General features: G+C 37.9%; 1 protein-coding gene across 4 annotated transcripts in view; it reads left to right on the top strand.

Annotated features, from left to right (window-relative positions):
* The window catches only part of LOC113239708 (pyruvate carboxylase, mitochondrial), a 33,838-nt gene that overhangs the window by 5,236 nt on the left and 11,134 nt on the right, over window positions 1–17,468 (top strand). Inside the window, exons 4-15 of one of the 4 annotated variants that reach the window (XM_026476795.1) lie at window positions 2,267–2,382; window positions 3,672–3,766; window positions 4,130–4,298; window positions 5,535–5,641; window positions 6,403–6,527; window positions 9,023–9,232; window positions 9,345–9,435; window positions 10,637–10,772; window positions 11,952–12,134; window positions 13,618–13,632; window positions 14,089–14,139; window positions 16,882–17,131. In XM_026476795.1, the coding sequence (XP_026332580.1) occupies window positions 2,267–2,382; window positions 3,672–3,766; window positions 4,130–4,298; window positions 5,535–5,641; window positions 6,403–6,527; window positions 9,023–9,232; window positions 9,345–9,435; window positions 10,637–10,772; window positions 11,952–12,134; window positions 13,618–13,632; window positions 14,089–14,139; window positions 16,882–17,131 (1,548 nt within the window). The remainder of the gene's footprint in view (window positions 1–2,266; window positions 2,383–3,671; window positions 3,767–4,129; window positions 4,299–5,534; window positions 5,642–6,402; window positions 6,528–9,022; window positions 9,233–9,344; window positions 9,436–10,636; window positions 10,773–11,951; window positions 12,135–13,617; window positions 13,633–14,088; window positions 14,140–16,881; window positions 17,132–17,468) is intronic. The other 3 variants (XM_026476797.1, XM_026476796.1, XM_026476798.1) reach the window with 3 other exon arrangements.

The raw sequence follows: 17,468 nt of genomic DNA, 5'->3' as shown, positions 1-17,468 counted from the left end.
GTATGACTTTCAAATAAAATTTGTCAAGGACCCTGGTCAGGTTCTAGCGGGATCAAAAATTATCCAATCTGGCAAATTCAAGATGGCCGCCATAAACAATTGACTTTTCTGAATCTCCGCAGATTCCTCCCACTTAAACTCAACTAAAGAGGATTCTCTACTGAAACATAAAGTTCAACTCCCAATTTGACACAAGATATAAAGAAAGGCCTCGCGGGCCGCTTTAGCGACCCAGCGCAACGCGCGCCATCTAGTTATATATGTAAAGTTCTTACTCACTGATAGAAATAGAATGCATACTTCCCGATATGGTGGCAAAAAGATATTTATACCGTTGTGTGCGGATAGATTCTAAAGCAAATAATCAAATATGAGAACACCTAAATGTGGAAAATATGAAAAAGTTATCAACGGCCTGCAAAAACTATACATGGAATTTTTATGCATTTTTATGAGATACACCCTGGTCATTTTCTGTGGGAAGTATAAAATGTTCGAAATTCGAATAAACAAGATGGCCGCCATACAAATTAAAAAAATACAAAGCCTCCTAACACGGAAACTATTAGAGATAGGTAGGAGGTGCTTGAAGAAATGTCATAGAGGGTAACACTGGTCAACTGCGTGGGTTAAAAAATATTCAAGATGGCGGCCGAAGAAAAACTTTCTTGGATCCGGCTGAAAATTGGCATGCGGGGGTCTTTAGGAGTCCTTAATCATAATTTGGGGTCAAATATTTCTTCGCCATTTTTTAATATAGCTGCCATATAAGTGTTTTTTTTTTTCGTTAAAAATAGCCGCCGAAAGAGACTCGCTCTGTTTCTGCTGAAAATTGGCATGGGAGGCCTTTCGAAGTGCCAAATAATAATTTGTGTTCGAAATTGGTTTTTCGCCATTTTCAAATATGGCCGCCATACAAGCGTTTGTTGGCAGTAGAAAAAAAAATTGTTCTGATCCCTTTGAAAATTGGCATGTGGGAGTCTCTAGGAGTGCTTGATAATAATTTGCGATCAACATTAGTTTATCGTAATTTTTCAATATAGAAGTGTTTTTGGCGGCAGATGAAAATTTGCTCTAATTTGATTAAAAATCGGCATGTGGGGGTTTCTATGGGTGTTTAATAATAATTTGCGGTCAAAATTTATTTTCCGCCATTTTTTAATATGGCTGCCATACAAACTTTTTGGCGGCAGATGGAAATTTTCGCTAATTCAGTTGAAAATCTGCATGTGGGGATCTCTGTGTGTGTTTAATAATAATTTGCAGTCAAAATTTACTTTTTGCCATTTGTAAATATGGCCACTCTTAAAGAGCTATGGTAATTTTTAAAAAATCATAAGTGCCGAGGCCGTAGGCCGAGGTGTAGCCGTGGGCGAAGCCCGTAGCGTCTGCACGTCACCTTACGTAAGGATCCGGAGACTATTACGGTACAAGATTTCACAATTGTTCAAAATGTAAGGCATACTTCCCGATGTAGTGCAAATAAGATACTTATAGCGTTGTTCTATCTCGATCGTCTCTCTGTTAGATTGTTTTTTCTTGGAAGATATGCCAAAAAGAGAAAGTATTTACGGAAAAAATGCCCGACAATCACTCCAAATTTCTGATCTGAAGCAAGGGAATTTCCTGTACTACGAGTAGCACAGTAACGATAACTCTGAGGGCCCTGAATACTCTGAATACACTGACCAGAACAACCAATTTAAAAATATTTTTTGGCTCAAATCAGGGATCGAATCTTGAATCTTCTCATCAAGCGCCCATAGTACTTAATCTCTGTGTCACCGAAGAGTATAAGCACACCCCGTAATCTGAAACTGACCACGCGCCGCAGGCCGAGCTCGACCCCACCGTAGGTGGGGTATAGGGCTCGTATTATGTACATTTTGATGTACACGGGGCATTGGGAGTTTAAAGACCTGTGTTCAGCAATGGGGCGCAAAAAGTGTTGACAATGATGCTGATTCTATTTTTTATTAAACTACCATTTAATGTCCAATACAATATGTGTACATAAACATTCGTCTTGCTACCTTACTGACGTTTTCAATAGAGTTCACGTAACAAGCGTTTTTCTTTATCGGAATTATAACTCTTATGTATAATAAGACGCTTTCTTTCAAGGTTGTTTACGAGTTTTTAACTTTTCATTTAAACGTTAAAATAGTGCGATCGTTTTTCTCCAAATTTCCCAGATACCAAATATCACGATTGTAATTGGGTTTCACAATAACAGTTCAATATGATGGCATTGAACTATTTTCAGGTCGGACTTCGCCCAAGCAGTGATCAATGCAGGGCTAAGATTCATCGGTCCATCTCCAGCCGTCGTGCAGCAAATGGGAGACAAAGTCGCTGCCAGAAAAGCTGCCATTGAAGCGAGTAAGATTTCATCATCTGTTGTTGTGAACGTATTTTACAGGTACATAAGCCTTGTTCTAAATGAATCTTGATTCTCTACGGTCTGCTGGAATGACAAATTGACAATCAAACAATACTGTGTTAAACTACGCTCACATTATAATTGACAATAAAGCAATACAATAAGACAAGCAGTGTAACTCTATACAAACGAAGTAGCGTAACTTGTACTCGTATGTGTGCACGCACGCCGCGCGCCGTGTACGGACGCACATATTCGAATAATCTCGTGATGCACAACGCGAGTCATCACACGCGCTATTCATTTTTGGACGAAGCGTTCACTCTATATTTATCGTTGTGTTTATTGTTGTTAGAACAAAAATGCATCAAATTCAGAATTATTCAGCATTTCGTTTCTATTTCACAACCATACTCCCATAATGAGATACCAAGCCACGACACTGGTATAAAAATATCAATATGCAAGTACCTATTGAATTTGACAAAACTTATTTCAGTGACGCGTACCTTTTTTTTCGGATTATGTGTGTTTGTTCGTAAATACAATTTGCAAAATTAAAATATTCGTTCATTCATTCAATATTAATACAACTAAAATGATATTGTGACAAACCCTACGCTCCGACGTGTAGGCATGGATGCGCCGAACAGGCGGGAGTTGGATTACTTGTATTATATTATTATACTATGTAACCTAATTAATGATGTCTAAATAAAAAAAAATATTATTATCGTAACAAGCGTTGATGGCTTCTGATGATCTGACGCAACGGTACTGTTGAAATATTCCTTACCTGTGATATAATACAATTTAGAGCACATTAAGTTTAACACTAGAGCGGTTACACACGCGACTTTAAGCAGCGATGCATACTCGCGCCTGCATCGATTCAAATGCGCGATTGCATCGCTACACTTGTGATTTATAAGCGATTGCATCGATTCAATCGCGCGTTTATATCGATAAAATCGCGCGTTTATATCGATACAATCGCGCGTTTGTATCGGTGTAGTCGCGCGTTTGCATGGATGCAATCGTCTATGAATATAAATCGCAAATGTAGCAATACAATAGCGCGTTTCAAGAACGCGCGTTTGCATCGCTGCCGAAAAGTCGCCGTGTGTAACTACTCTTATACTTTTCTTATCACAAGCGGCATAGAGATGAATTTAAATCGCAAGTGGTAAGCGCAACGTTCTCCTTATCCTGTACCACGTAATGTAAATTTTAGTTTAAAAAGAAATTGCTTTAATCTATATTAAAATATTTTAATGAAAATTTTCAGAAGTCCCCATCGTTCCCGGTACCGATGGTCCAATAACAACAAAACAAGAAGCTCTCGAATTCTGCAAGAAACACGGTCTGCCGGTTATTTTTAAGGTATTAAATACATCACAAAATGTAGTACATTGTTTACAAATATGATATCTGATATTATTTACGGTGATAAAAAAAGCAATGAAAAAATGGAACGTCATAAAATGTATTACGAGAGGTATGTCAGTGAAAAATGCCGAGATTGTCCACAACGCTATAGATGGGAAATGTATATTTTCTATTGATAATTAAGGCACGTCTAGCCCACAATCTCATTTGTAATGTTAATCGACGACGTGACCGAACTATGGTAAACATTAGAAAAATTCCTATTCACTCCAGCATTGTCTTACTACTATTATTAGCCAGTATTGTATTCTATACATTATCGAAAAGCTCTTGTGGAACCCACTTCGTGATTTTCAGGCAGCGTACGGTGGCGGTGGTCGCGGTATGCGGGTAGTACGCGAGATGAGCGAAGTGGAATCCTCATTTGAACGTGCGTCTTCAGAGGCGCTTGGCGCGTTTGGAAACGGGTCCATGTTCATCGAGAGGTTCATTGAACGACCGAGGCATATTGAGGTTCAACTTCTAGGTAAGATCCGAAAAATAGTTTTATTTTCAATTGTCTCTCATTATCTATCCTTATAGACAATGGGAAACAATCGTGAGAGTACGTATGTATATAGAGTCTATATATTAACTAAGACAACGGATAACTCGCGTATTTAAGTCGAATTTTTGCTCGACACGTTTCGAACCAATTCGTGGTTCTAAAAATCATGCGAAATCATGAGATTCTGCGGCTGTGACTCGACGGAAACTGCGCGCCGAAGCTCTGTTTTCGCAGTTCTGCGGCAATGTAACTTGAGCCTAAATAGAAAATTACGTGGATATAAACATTATCTACGAGTGCAACACATTTGCAAAGCGACATAACAAGTCACTAGATATCTTATCAGAGAAATCGTTTACTCATTGAGTGAAGTTTAAATGGCATTTTATTGAAGCGAATGTCAGATTGATCATGCGAGATAAAGTGAACGGTGCATGAAAGGTAAAACGTCTTAACGTGCATTTGGAAAATATTACGGTAGAGCGATTTACAGTAATCTTTTTAGCAAAACTTTAAGCTAAAACTTTCTAGTTTTCCATATAATAAATAAAATTAGACATAAGATAATTGCCTCCGAGGCCAAAGGATACCATGCTGGTCTACCACGCAGAGGTCCCGGGTTCGATTCCTGAGCTGGGAGAAGAATTTGTATGGACTACATTTATTTCTCTCGTGAGTTTGGGTTTAATTTGTGGTTGTCTATGTTTGTGTCCATAGCGCCTACGATATGGGGTGTCCCTAGTGTGGGGCTATAAAAAAATAATATTTTATTTTCACTGGATTGATTTTTTTCAAACAAACCAACGAGTCACCCGTGACCACGGAACCTGTAAAGGGCCCGTAACGTTACATTTGTTTGAAAACACAAATACACGCTATTTAATTTAGATTTTTTGAATTTGACATAATTCTACAAAGTTTTCAGGGGAGGTTTTTTCATAGAAAAAAAAATATTTATTTCTAAAAAACATTTCGGGTTCTATGTATATAGATCAAATGCTCACTGTGAAGGTATATAAGTCATCAATCAACCAGTTACATCTAATATTAATACGTGACCATGAGACATGTAGAGAGTCCGAAACGTTAGTTTGTTTGAAAAAAAACAAATATACGCGATATTTTCTGTTAAAAAAAAATAAAATAAAATACTTGGAATCGTGCAAAATTACAAGAAAATGTAATTGTAATCTATATTAAAATATTTTAATATAGGTGATAAAGCTGGAAACGTGGTGCATCTCTACGAGCGCGACTGTTCTGTGCAACGTCGCCATCAGAAGGTTGTAGAAATTGCACCTGCACCTAGGCTAGACCCTGAGGTAATCATAACCGAGATATTTTTATTTATAGACTCATAACTTAAGGCATAGATAACATGTAAAGTCCGCTTTGGTTCTCGGCCACCACAGAGGTTACACAATTCGATAAATGCTGAGTGAAAACCATTTTGGATCTTCATGTTTAGTTGATAAAATTTACTTTAAATTTAAATTTAAATTTGTTATGATAAAATGAGACCAAATAAACAATATTTTCTTTCTTTCTAAATGTACGAACAAATACGATAAGTCAGTCAATTCGTAAGCGTACTGGTGACTATGAATATTTTATAAAACCGTACCTCTACCGATGAAACCCATACACAGCAGTGGAAAATAATAATGTGCCAGATAACCACACCGATTGCCTGGTCTCAAACTAAGGAATTCCCTGTATTATGAGTACCAGACCAGAACCAATTTAGAAAATTACATTGCCGAAATTGGTCCTACTGGTAATCGAACCCACGACCTCGTCATCCAAGGTCCACAGTGCTAACCATTGGGCCACCAAGATCGTCAACGTAGACAACATAGAAGAGAATAATACTTGGACCTACCCCAATGGAAATCAAAAGCCGTAAGTATATCTATCTATATGATGTATGTGGGTAGAAAACGTAAGTGGGTAGAAACGTATGATAAATGTAAGGATATGTTTTATTGTCCTCTGGGTATTAGGACACCACCTGGTTCCCTAGACAAAATTTCTCAATGTACATTATATAAACGTTTAATCTATCTATTTCTTATTCATACAGGTGCGTAAACAAATGGTGGACTGCGCAGTACACTTAGCGCGACACGTTGGTTACGAAAATGCGGGTACAGTGGAATTCCTCCTCGACGACAAAGGCAATTTCTACTTCATCGAAGTTAATGCCAGGTAACTTGTCAAGTTATCACTTATCACAGAACACAGAACAATAAAGTCAATACAGTAGAAGCGGTTAGTTAGCGTCTGACGCGTGCCAACTATAGGTCTCGAAAGACCTGTCTGAGGTCAGTTCGCCATTTTCTCGTCGTATGGTCTGGTTGTGTCATTTTTCGTGCAAATTCTCTAAAATCCTAGAAAAATACCTTCTTCTGCTGTTTTGGAGTGCAAAAATGATAGCCGCACCAAAAATATTATCTATCATCATCGGAAAGTTTTATTGTAATAAATTTTCAATTTTCCGCTTATCGAAATATTTTTTTATTACAAGATACGAAAGTAAAGCTTATACCCCTGCAATAAGGTCGCTTCTTTATTGGAGAACTATGTCGATAACTCCAATTCGTCGTCCTTCAGCAATGAACCGCTAGATGGCAGCACATTGATTGAAATTTCAATGTAACATCAAAACGTCGTAACTTGCAATAATAGGTATTGAACTTTCAACGATATGCCAACAGGGTAAAGTTTAAATTATATTAACAATTCAGAATTTGTTATATCTTTTTAAATTTGAAACTACGACCAATAACTGTCTCCGCGGCCGAACGGTTATCATGCCGGACTGCCACGCAGAGATCCCAGGTTCGATTCCCGGGCCGGGCGAAATATTTGTATGGCCTACATTTGTTTGGGTGTAATTTGTGGTTGTCTATGTGTGTGTTATGGCACCCGCGATACAGGATTTCCCTGGTGCGGGGCTATGTTGAGTGTGTGCGTTATTATTATTACTAATCAATATCAAGATTTTGTAGAGTTTCAAATTAAAAATGTGTGAGTTTTGGCGACATCGGTTCTGATAGTAATTGAGGCTTTAGGCACTTCCATTGTTTTTTTCTTCCGTGTCACAGAATGTCTAGTTTATAATTCTACATATAAAATTTCAAGTGATAATAATATTATTAAAATTTACACTTACATACAGAAATAGGTCCACAGGACTTAAAAAAATTCAAGGGTGTACAACTCAATCACAGTTTAAAAAAAGAGTTCCCGACCCTTCAACTAGGCAAAATTGTTATCATATTGATAGTCTACTTGAGAGACGAACCACAACACCTCTAGACGTCGTGGAAATTTTCCTACCACTGTTGTGGACCATGGCTTAAACCATCTCATTAACGGAGACATGTGCCCAGTGGTGTGACGGTGAATGATATTAAGTAGCAAACCCTCTCATCGAATGCTCGATGCATAACTCGCGAGCTGATGTGTACGTTCACTTGCTAACGAGTCGAAGAAGTGTTCTTGTTTATTTTAGTTTTATGTTCTTTTTAATTACGCTCATAATGGGATAGTAAGATTTTTTTTTAAGTAAAACAACATAGTCCGAAGAATTGCAACACTTAATTGATAGTAAGGGCATATTCCTTGCAAAACAGATAGCGTTGGCTAGCTATTTTGCGAGGACTGTGTAGAGCTATACAAATGAGCGTGGGCTCAGCGTTTGTCTCTATCGAGTTTCACACGCATTTCAATGGATTCAACAACGACAACATCACGTCGCAAGACTGAAGAAAGGGGCGGGGGAGGGGTATGTGCTCACGCCACTGGGCCGCTAACGTAACACGCGTTACAGGAACGTACGTTTACAGCGCCTCTGAATTTCTAAATGTGTGGAAAGGTTTATTGGCTGCGCCTAAATCTCGTTTGAGTCGCATTAACGCGCATCGTCTGTGCGTCGTGTTGCACGTAAAAATACGCCATATGCACAGATGATGTAAGACGCAGCGTGGGTAGACCATCCGATATGGTGGACCGTCGTCCTGGCAAATGTTCTTCTTCTTCTTCAAGTGCCTCTCCATGATTGAAGGTCGGCAGTCAGTTTTCTTTATCTTTCTTTGTCCAGAGCTAGCCTGAACAGTTGTTCTACGGTCTTGATCCACTACCTGATATTACGAAGTCATGACATTTTCCTTCTTCCAACCTTCCGCTTCCCAGCTACTTTGCCCATCATTATAGTGTGCAATAGATGATATCTGTCATGTCGTAATACATGACCCAAATAAGCAATCTTCCGCTGCTTGACAGTGCGTACCAACTCCACCTTCTTCGGCATACGTTTAAGGACCTCGACATTCGTGACTTTGTCCGTTCAACTGATGCGGAGCATTCTACGATAGCACCACATTTCGAACGCTTCAAGTTTCTTCCTGAGGTCTTTTGTGGGCCATGACTCGCATCCATAAAGAACGACTGGTCAGATGTAGCACTGCAAGAGCCCAGTGCGGAGTTTAATAGATAGCTGCCGGCTGCTGGCAAAGGTTGCGGGCACAGAAATCTAACATAGTTTGCTGGTTTTGGCGATCTTTGAGGGAGGCCTGTGTACAGCGTTCGACGTTTTTGGTCTGTAATGATGATGATAAAAATAGATGAACGTTTGGCCACATCACCTGTGTTCTGTCAATTAGCTACATTTTCCTTAATGATTTATCGTACTTTTTCAGGTTACAAGTAGAGCATACAATTACTGAAGAAGTGACAGGTGTGGATCTAGTTCAATCCCAAATCAGAGTAGCTGAGGGTATGACCTTACCCGAATTGGGACTAACACAGGACAACATCAAGGCACAAGGGTATGCCATTCAGTGCAGAGTCACTACTGAAGACCCGGCAAATAACTTCCAGCCTAGCACGGGAAGAATTGAGGTGTTTAGGTAAATGTATTACAATTACAGATTGTGCAATTAGTACTAAGGCCAAAGGATAACTTAAGTGTCCAAAGCCAGGTCACCTTTATTGTAATCTATATTTGATAATTGTCAACAGATCAGGTGAGGGTATGGGCATCCGCCTGGACTCTGCTTCTACATATGCTGGAGCCGTTATTTCCCCGTACTACGACTCATTGCTTGTCAAAGTAAGTCCCTATACTTGTTTATGTTATACAGACCGCTACATGGACTGTTTTCATTGTTCATTTCATAAATTTCGTAAAAGGTGTCGCTACGACTAATACTCTGTTTAAATCCATTACAAAAATCTGCAACAGGCCATTAGGAAATTCATAAAGACTTGGTCTGTAGCTCAATTGGTACTACTAGGGAGCGGTAGCCACAGTGCGGCAACAGACGCTGGTTCGAGTCCAGTTAGATCGAAGGCGAAGGCGCTATGGCTAAAAAGTCGTTGAGAAACCAAATACAAAGATCCAACAACAAGCACATAGAAAAATTCGTGTGGTTCGCTGGTTCATACCGTGGGTTAGTTGGCACAACGTCCGGCACTGTTTGCTAGAAGACGTCTGTCGGTCGGCCGGATCAAAAGATTTTTTTCCAAGTGATCTTTGCATTAATAATTATAACAAACTAGTGGAGTAGTTTCACAAAAAATAATTGAAAATTAACTAAATATAATATATAAATCGAGTTTTGTTCTTATCTGAATTTACAAATATTTAGTTTGATGATATGAATCATGAATGACATTATTACAAAATGTTTATTGTATGCTCACATATATTACCTTTGCATTGAATTGACTCGCTTGAAAATCGCATTGAAATTAATCGATACAAAAAATCTTTAGATCGTATGCACTTGAATTGGTTTTCATAAAAATCGTATCGTAATACATTCCTAGCCGTAAGTAAGAATCCACAGGATGGCAAGGTAATGTGCAAAGTTGCCCCTTTTTCGTGTAAAAAAAAGATTTTTTGCGTCGCAATTATGATTTTTACACAATAAACAAACATTCCTGCTACGTTACCTGGTTTTGTAGCAGGAATAATTCTTCCTCTCTCAGTGCTGGTAATGTATTTTGGTTAAGTACGGGTAACAAGGATCCCATTGTATAACATCTCAAATCAGCATTGTAATTGCTCTATTTTAACATATATAAAAACTAATTTATAATTCAAGATCGTTAGTGATTTCTGTCATGCGATTTAAAGCTCTGAATGGCACTACAACAGTTATGGATAGGCGTGTCCCTTACCACCAGGCGCACGACTTTTTCGTCCCTTCAACACGGTCCAAACACATTTGAGAAAAACATTTTTAGCTTAAGCATTAACCGCGAAGTGTTAAGACAAACAGTCACTGTTAACTTGTCATCAATCGCAGGTAATCTCACACGCTCAAGACCTCTCCGCGTCAGCGGCAAAAATGAATCGCGCCTTACGTGAGTTCCGTATTCGCGGTGTCAAGACCAACATTCCCTTCTTATTAAACGTACTTGAGAACCAGAAGTTCCTTAATGGTAAGTTCACAATATTTGTTACTATTTGAACACCGATTAAATATCATTAACAAAAAAATACACATTAAAACTTTTCCCATGGCTCCAATAATATCTTTTTAAGATTCCTTTTAATTCTTTAGTTATTTCTAATATCGGGGTCAATTCTGTGATTTTTTACACACGATCATGATGTATGATGATAATCAATCCATTATGCGTTCCCCTATTGGACACGAGTTTCTAAGTAGAGGTTTTACACTTATGTTGGACAAAGTACGAGTGTATGGCCCTCGAAAATATATTTTCACAGCTACATCGATATCGCAACACATAACTTTTTCATAAAAAAAACCGACATCAAAAGTTCGTGGAATTACATGTATTTGTCAAGTTTTATTGGAAAGTGCGCGAAACTGGATTCATCCCGTAGTTTGCTACTCTTAGGGGTGGATTTTTATTTTTTCAAATTTAAGGGGACCATTGCATTGAGTACCCCAGGGTACCCCCTTTCCAACAAAAAAAATCATCAAAATCGGTTCACAAATTCCGAAGTGATTAGGTACGTAACATAAAAAAAAATACAGTCGATTTGAGAACCTCCTCCTTTTTTTGTAGTCGGTTAAAAATACCATATGCATATTAACATACACAGGAATTAACATAACACTACATAATAATACTGATAATTTAAAAACATTTCAAAAGGAAAAGCATTTTCGTTTTAATTCTGACCTGTGAAATTTCAGTTTCTCTGGCCCCTAATTAAAAAAGTTTACCTACCCCTGGTTTAGACCATAGTCCGTTTCGCTGGCCCAATGCGGGTTACATGTTTTCCAGGGCTTGTCAACCTTCTTCGACGTCCAGGTTTCATCACAAAGTTTTCCTCCACTAACAGCGAGACACATTGCTACTAAATATTCACAAATGTAAACTGCAATATAATGAAGAACTAAACTTATGACAATCTACTTAGAGCTATAGAATTGTTTCCGTAACGACGGTGAATTGGAAATCACATCATATCGACACAAACTCGAACTTATTCTATGATAAGCTTTAATCTTCACATTGGTTAAACTTTACTAGTTATTCATGAGGCAGATTCCCCTGAGAAGAATCCATAAGAAACTCTAGGATTGCTGAAAATTACCCATCCCTTAAATGAATTAGTGAACCAGTGAATATGTTTTCCTCCAGGCGTCCTAGATACTTACTTCATCGACGAGCATCCCCAACTCTTCATGTTCAAGCAATCTCAAAACCGAGCGCAAAAGATCCTCAACTATCTCGGTTTTGTGCTGGTGAATGGACCGGCAACTCCTCTGGCCACCAACATTCCTCCTTCTGATGTCCAACCGTATATACCTCCAGTGCCATTGGGTGAGTATATGTTGTAATAGTTAGGTAGGCATGAGGTACGGTAATAACTGATGATGAATTATCTACATTATGATAGAATATCCACATATTGTTGTATTGAGCAAAAAGATAATGTGAAGTTCTAAGAAAAGTAAAGATTAGTCCTATGTTAGGCCTAGTACCCACTATCGGCAAATTTGCCGGGTCGGTAAAACAGCCGGAAAGGCTAGTGGCTGTACAATTTATATGAAGCTATTCACATGCCGGAGCGTTTGTCACTACAGACTGTCGGCCGAACGCCCGGGCCGAAGTAATGTGAATGACGTCGAAAGTCGTCCCAATAAATCATCAAAAGAGGATGCTGTCATTCGAAAATAATTGAAGAACTTTGACTCGTTAATTCTCAGTTGGCCCGTTAAAAACATTTCCCGTAAAATAGGATGTACCCAATGTGTTCTTAATAGAGTAAAATTAAGCCTTCTAAGATACCACCGCAATACCACAATTTCGTCGTCTATCGTGCGCAGTGGTCTGAATTCGACTGAGATGAGGACTTCAGTCACCGGTTTTCTTGCGAGATCCGGGTTAATATGAACACCAAGTCCGAGTGCCGGTTTCCCCGGCAAATTCGCCGGTCCGGCGTAGTGGGAACTAGGCCTCAAGGCTTCGAATTAAAGGCCGTTTTATCTTAATGTGTAAGTTATAGAAAGAGGTATATGTAAATTGGATTTAAAATATGATATTGGTTGCAATTATGTACGTGCCTTATACAGTAACAGCGGTTACACACGGCAACTTTTAGCAGCGATGCAAACGCGATGCAATAGCGATGCAGTCGCTAATCGTCTACCTTTATACACGCACGCGATTTTAAGCTGCGATGCAAGCGCACGACTGCATCGATACAAACGCGCGATTACATTTCTACACTTGGGATTTATAGGCGATTGCATCGATGCAGTCACGCGTTTGTACGCCTATAAGTCGCAAGTGTAGCGATGCAATCGCGCGTTTCACGAACGCACGTTTGCATCACTGCTAAAAGTCGTCGTGTGTAACCACTCTCACATGGACTTTCAATTATTTATTTTGCCTCCTTTAGTGTAACATATTTACAACATTTCAAATTTTTTACAAAATTATTAATTTTGTCAGAATTTTCCACCGTCTTTTATTCGACGCCATTTTTACCCTATAAACTGGACCGCAATTTCGATGTCTTTTACAAATTATATAAAACAAGCATCTTGGTTTTTCACTACCTTTTAATAACCATCTTAATTTTTCCCACATTCTGCCTAATTTATACTGCAATTTATTTATTAAAAGTTCATAAAGAGTGTGTCTAAATTTTCATTTTGATTTAACACATTATTTTGCTTATTTTATAAATTGTAGACTTTTCAACTTTTTAATAAAACGAATTTCGAAGTGGAGGGTGAAATTTTTATAAAGAGCGCTGAAAATCCGTTTATTATTAATATAATATTAATTTTTTTTTCAGCCCCCTCTGGGTATGGTAGGTTCAAAGAGAACTCAATTTATTATATGTATTAATTACAGCTTTGTTTTTAAATATTTGGTTGCGAGTACTATACTACGGAGCACGGGGTTTTTATTGTTTCTAGCAGTAGTTTAAAATATGGCTTGGTAATTGTAAACTAAAATTTCATGCTTCATAATGATGGAATAGTAAAATTAGTTGGCAGTCTACATCTCATGTAAATTATCACTTTCATCTCACGTTGTCAAAATATCAACAAAACAAACGACATCAGGAGTCGAGTAGCAATGCCACTAATTTTATTCTTTATGATTGCTACTAATTCCTTATATCCTCCCGTACACCGAGGACTTTTTTGTGTTAATATACTTCTCATTTTCGTAGTTAATTAGTCAATTACTTTGGCGTTCATCGGTGCACATTACAGAATTTGTAGCACTTCGCCTCGTTATCATTGGACATGTTTTTCAGACCTTTCTCCAGAGGCCATCAGACGTCAAGAATTAACTGGTGAAAATACAGGTAAGGTCGTTAGAATAATGCATAATCGTGTGTTGGAACTTGTACATTTCGTTCCAAGTCTTAACGAATTCAGATGACATGACAAATTAAGTCAACTTGATGGGTCAGTAACATGTCCATTTAGTCCTTCATACGTCGAAAAGTAACATAGACAATGAAAGGGTATTCTTTAAATTAAGTTGAGGCTATCAACGCAAAAGCGGTGTTACCCGCTTTAATTTTTTTCTACAATAATTCTTTCACTCAATTAACAGAATAGTCGAATGCAGTGAAATGTATACTGAAATTAAAATAAAATTTTGTTCAGAACGGTTCATCGCAATCGTTAATTATTTCGAACAATTATTGTAGTGTCAAGTTAGCCAATGTTTAATGAGTAACATTGCAATAACAAAAACGCAAAAACGATTGTACGTACCTAATTAAAAAGCCAAATTGATAATTTATATAAACATAGTCATACATAAACAAAATGAAATTATTTGTAAGAGATAAAATATTGTTTTGGCGTCGCTCTATTTGTCAATAAGGTGACGAAATTTGTTACTGTTTTGTGGCTTTCGTTTCCTATCTTTATCTGAAAGGGTTATCGATATTTACAACTGCAATGCTTTATTTGTATTGCCGCTACGTATTTTTTACGCATAATTTACTAACAAAAAGCACTTACTAAATACTCTATTTCAATATAATATTCTGCCTTAATATGAAAATATTTACTCATTATATATTTGGTATCATATGTTATTCTCTGGAAATGGTATTTGGTCGCTTAAGTTACCTCAAAATAGTTTTCAATTGTATCAATCATCGACATTGAAATGGGAACTATTAAAGGTTCCGAAAAACAATTTAAATTGCAGCGAACTAAGGCTAATTAAGGCTACAGCGCAATAGTAGTGCCGACATTCAATTTTTATTCTATAATATTACTGCAAATGATACTAAAGTATATAATTTATTTTATATTTGGATGCAATTTTCATGTATAAAAATATTTAATTGTTATTATTTTTTGTACACGAATAATATAATTAATTATGTATGTTATTATGACCTGAAGTAATATTATAGACAAAAGAAATTGGGTTACACCACTTTTGCCCTGATAGTCTCAACTGTGAAAACTAACTATAAAACTAAGCTGCATTAAAATAAGTTATTGTATAATAAACACAGATTATACCTACCGTACCGACACGCAAAATAGGCGCCTTGACGTCGAGTTGAGGACGCCAGCCCGTTACACCAAGTACCAAGATACCTACCGGCAAATAAATATTTATTTAAATGCTTACTAAACTATCAAGAACTTTAACAAGAACCAATGTTTGAAAAAATATTGTGCATTAGAATAATATACTAAAGTTCCGAAAGAAAAACTGTTTTGTAATACGAACATCGCGGTGTTTGAACATCGCAAAATTCAATAAACAAACCAATTTTCATAAAAGTGACATTAATATCACCCTGCGGTAGCTGGAAAGTTACCGGCTGAATGAGAAGGTTCGTAAATCTCTCACAGATGTCTACGGAAGAAAAATAACCAATGTTCTGTGCAGATGTCGCTTACAACGTGGAAACTCAATGGTTTATAACAGACACATAGAAGAATTGCGTCGACTTGGTAACTCGACCTGTAGGTCAGTATAAAGAGCGATAGAGATCAGATCTTCGATTCGATCTTTGTATTAATAATCATAGCAAAAACTAAGTTACTGATATATGTCTTATGTTGTTACTTGTTGTAGTATTTCCGAATGAACGAATAGTTTTACAAGTACCAAAACTTACGAAGTTTATAAGGTCACTTTTTGAATTTAATAATAGGTGATTTGCGATAAGCGATTTTTGAGAGAGAGCGATGCTCGGTATTTCCCTGCGTGATAAAATCAGAAATGAGGAAATCCGTAGGAGAACTAAGGTAACCGACATAGCTCGAAGAATTGCTCAGCTGAAGTGGCAGTGGGCGGGGCACATAGCTAGGAGAACCGATGGCCGTTGGGGCGGAAAGGTTCTTCAATGGCGACCGCGCACCGGACGACGCTCAGTGGGTAGGCCCCCCACCAGGTGGACCGACGATCTGGTGGAGGTCGCGGGAAGCCGATGGATGCGGGCAGCGCAGGACCGATCGTCGTGGAGATCGTTGGGGGAGGCCTATGCCCAGCAGTGGGCGTCGTATGGCTGAATGATGATGATGATTTGCGATAAATAGGTTATATAAATAGCTATCAATAGGTTAGGTTTCAAAGTAAGTTGTTAGAGTAGTAATAATACTAAATGCCGGAACTTTCAGTTTTTCATTCGACCGTTTCCGTATTCATTTTGCATAAAAGTTTTCGGTAGCTTAGTAAATAACGCAGTAATACTAATATTTTGAATAAGTCCATTTTTAATTTACTTTTCGAAGTTTTTGTTAAACCAATCTTTGAACTGCTTTGCAGTGAAGTTTGAACCGCTTAGCAATCTTTCAATAGAAAGATCCATGTCCGTACTGATACCTTGGTTACTTACTGTAAGGACCTAATTTTTTTTTATAACATCAAGTGACGGGACGAACAAGTCGTGCGCCTATTACAAAATTTACTGGCCTTTTGTCATTGGCCTCGTCCCCGTACCTATACGAGATAATTCCAAGCAGTTTAAGGCTTTTTTTTTCAGTTGCCTGTACATACCGATGACCCACGCCAATGAACGATTAAATTGTAGAATTACTGCTCAATTCACAAATATTTTCCATAGCGGTCCAACCACCGAAAGGATATAAGCAGATCCTCAACGAAGGTGGCCCTGAAGCATTCGCCAAAGCTGTTAGACGGAACAAGGGTCTACTTCTTATGGACACCACATACAGAGACGCCCATCAGTCCTTGCTGGCGACCAGAGTGAGGACACATGACCTGTTGGCCGTATCACCTTATGTCGCTCATAACTTCAGCAACTTGTATTCGCTTGAAAATTGGGGAGGAGCAACCTTCGACGTTGCTCTTAGGTTAGTATACAAAATATACAGAAAATCAACGTCATTTGTCAAAGATACGAAAAAAGACTGGTCCGACCAGTGTTCGTAACCAGATATTAGTAAACATCTTTGATTGCTGTACATGAAGTAAGTACTATTGCACGCACATCAGTAGATTAATTTTCGGTCACATTTGTTTGAGATAAAACTTTTAACTTATGTTTTTTCTTGTGTTTCACACACACACACACACACACACACACACACACACACACACACACACATACACACACACACATCACACACGCTTAACTTATTCAATTACTGCCCAATGACATTTGTGTATAATAATCTTAAGTGCACAATT

The sequence above is a fragment of the Hyposmocoma kahamanoa genome, unplaced genomic scaffold (assembly GCF_003589595.1).
Source record: "Hyposmocoma kahamanoa isolate Upper Pololo Valley unplaced genomic scaffold, ASM358959v1 114, whole genome shotgun sequence".
Lineage (NCBI taxonomy): Eukaryota > Metazoa > Arthropoda > Insecta > Lepidoptera > Cosmopterigidae > Hyposmocoma > Hyposmocoma kahamanoa.
Note: the sequence above shows the minus strand (reverse complement) of the source record. Positions and strands in the feature narration are given on the sequence as shown.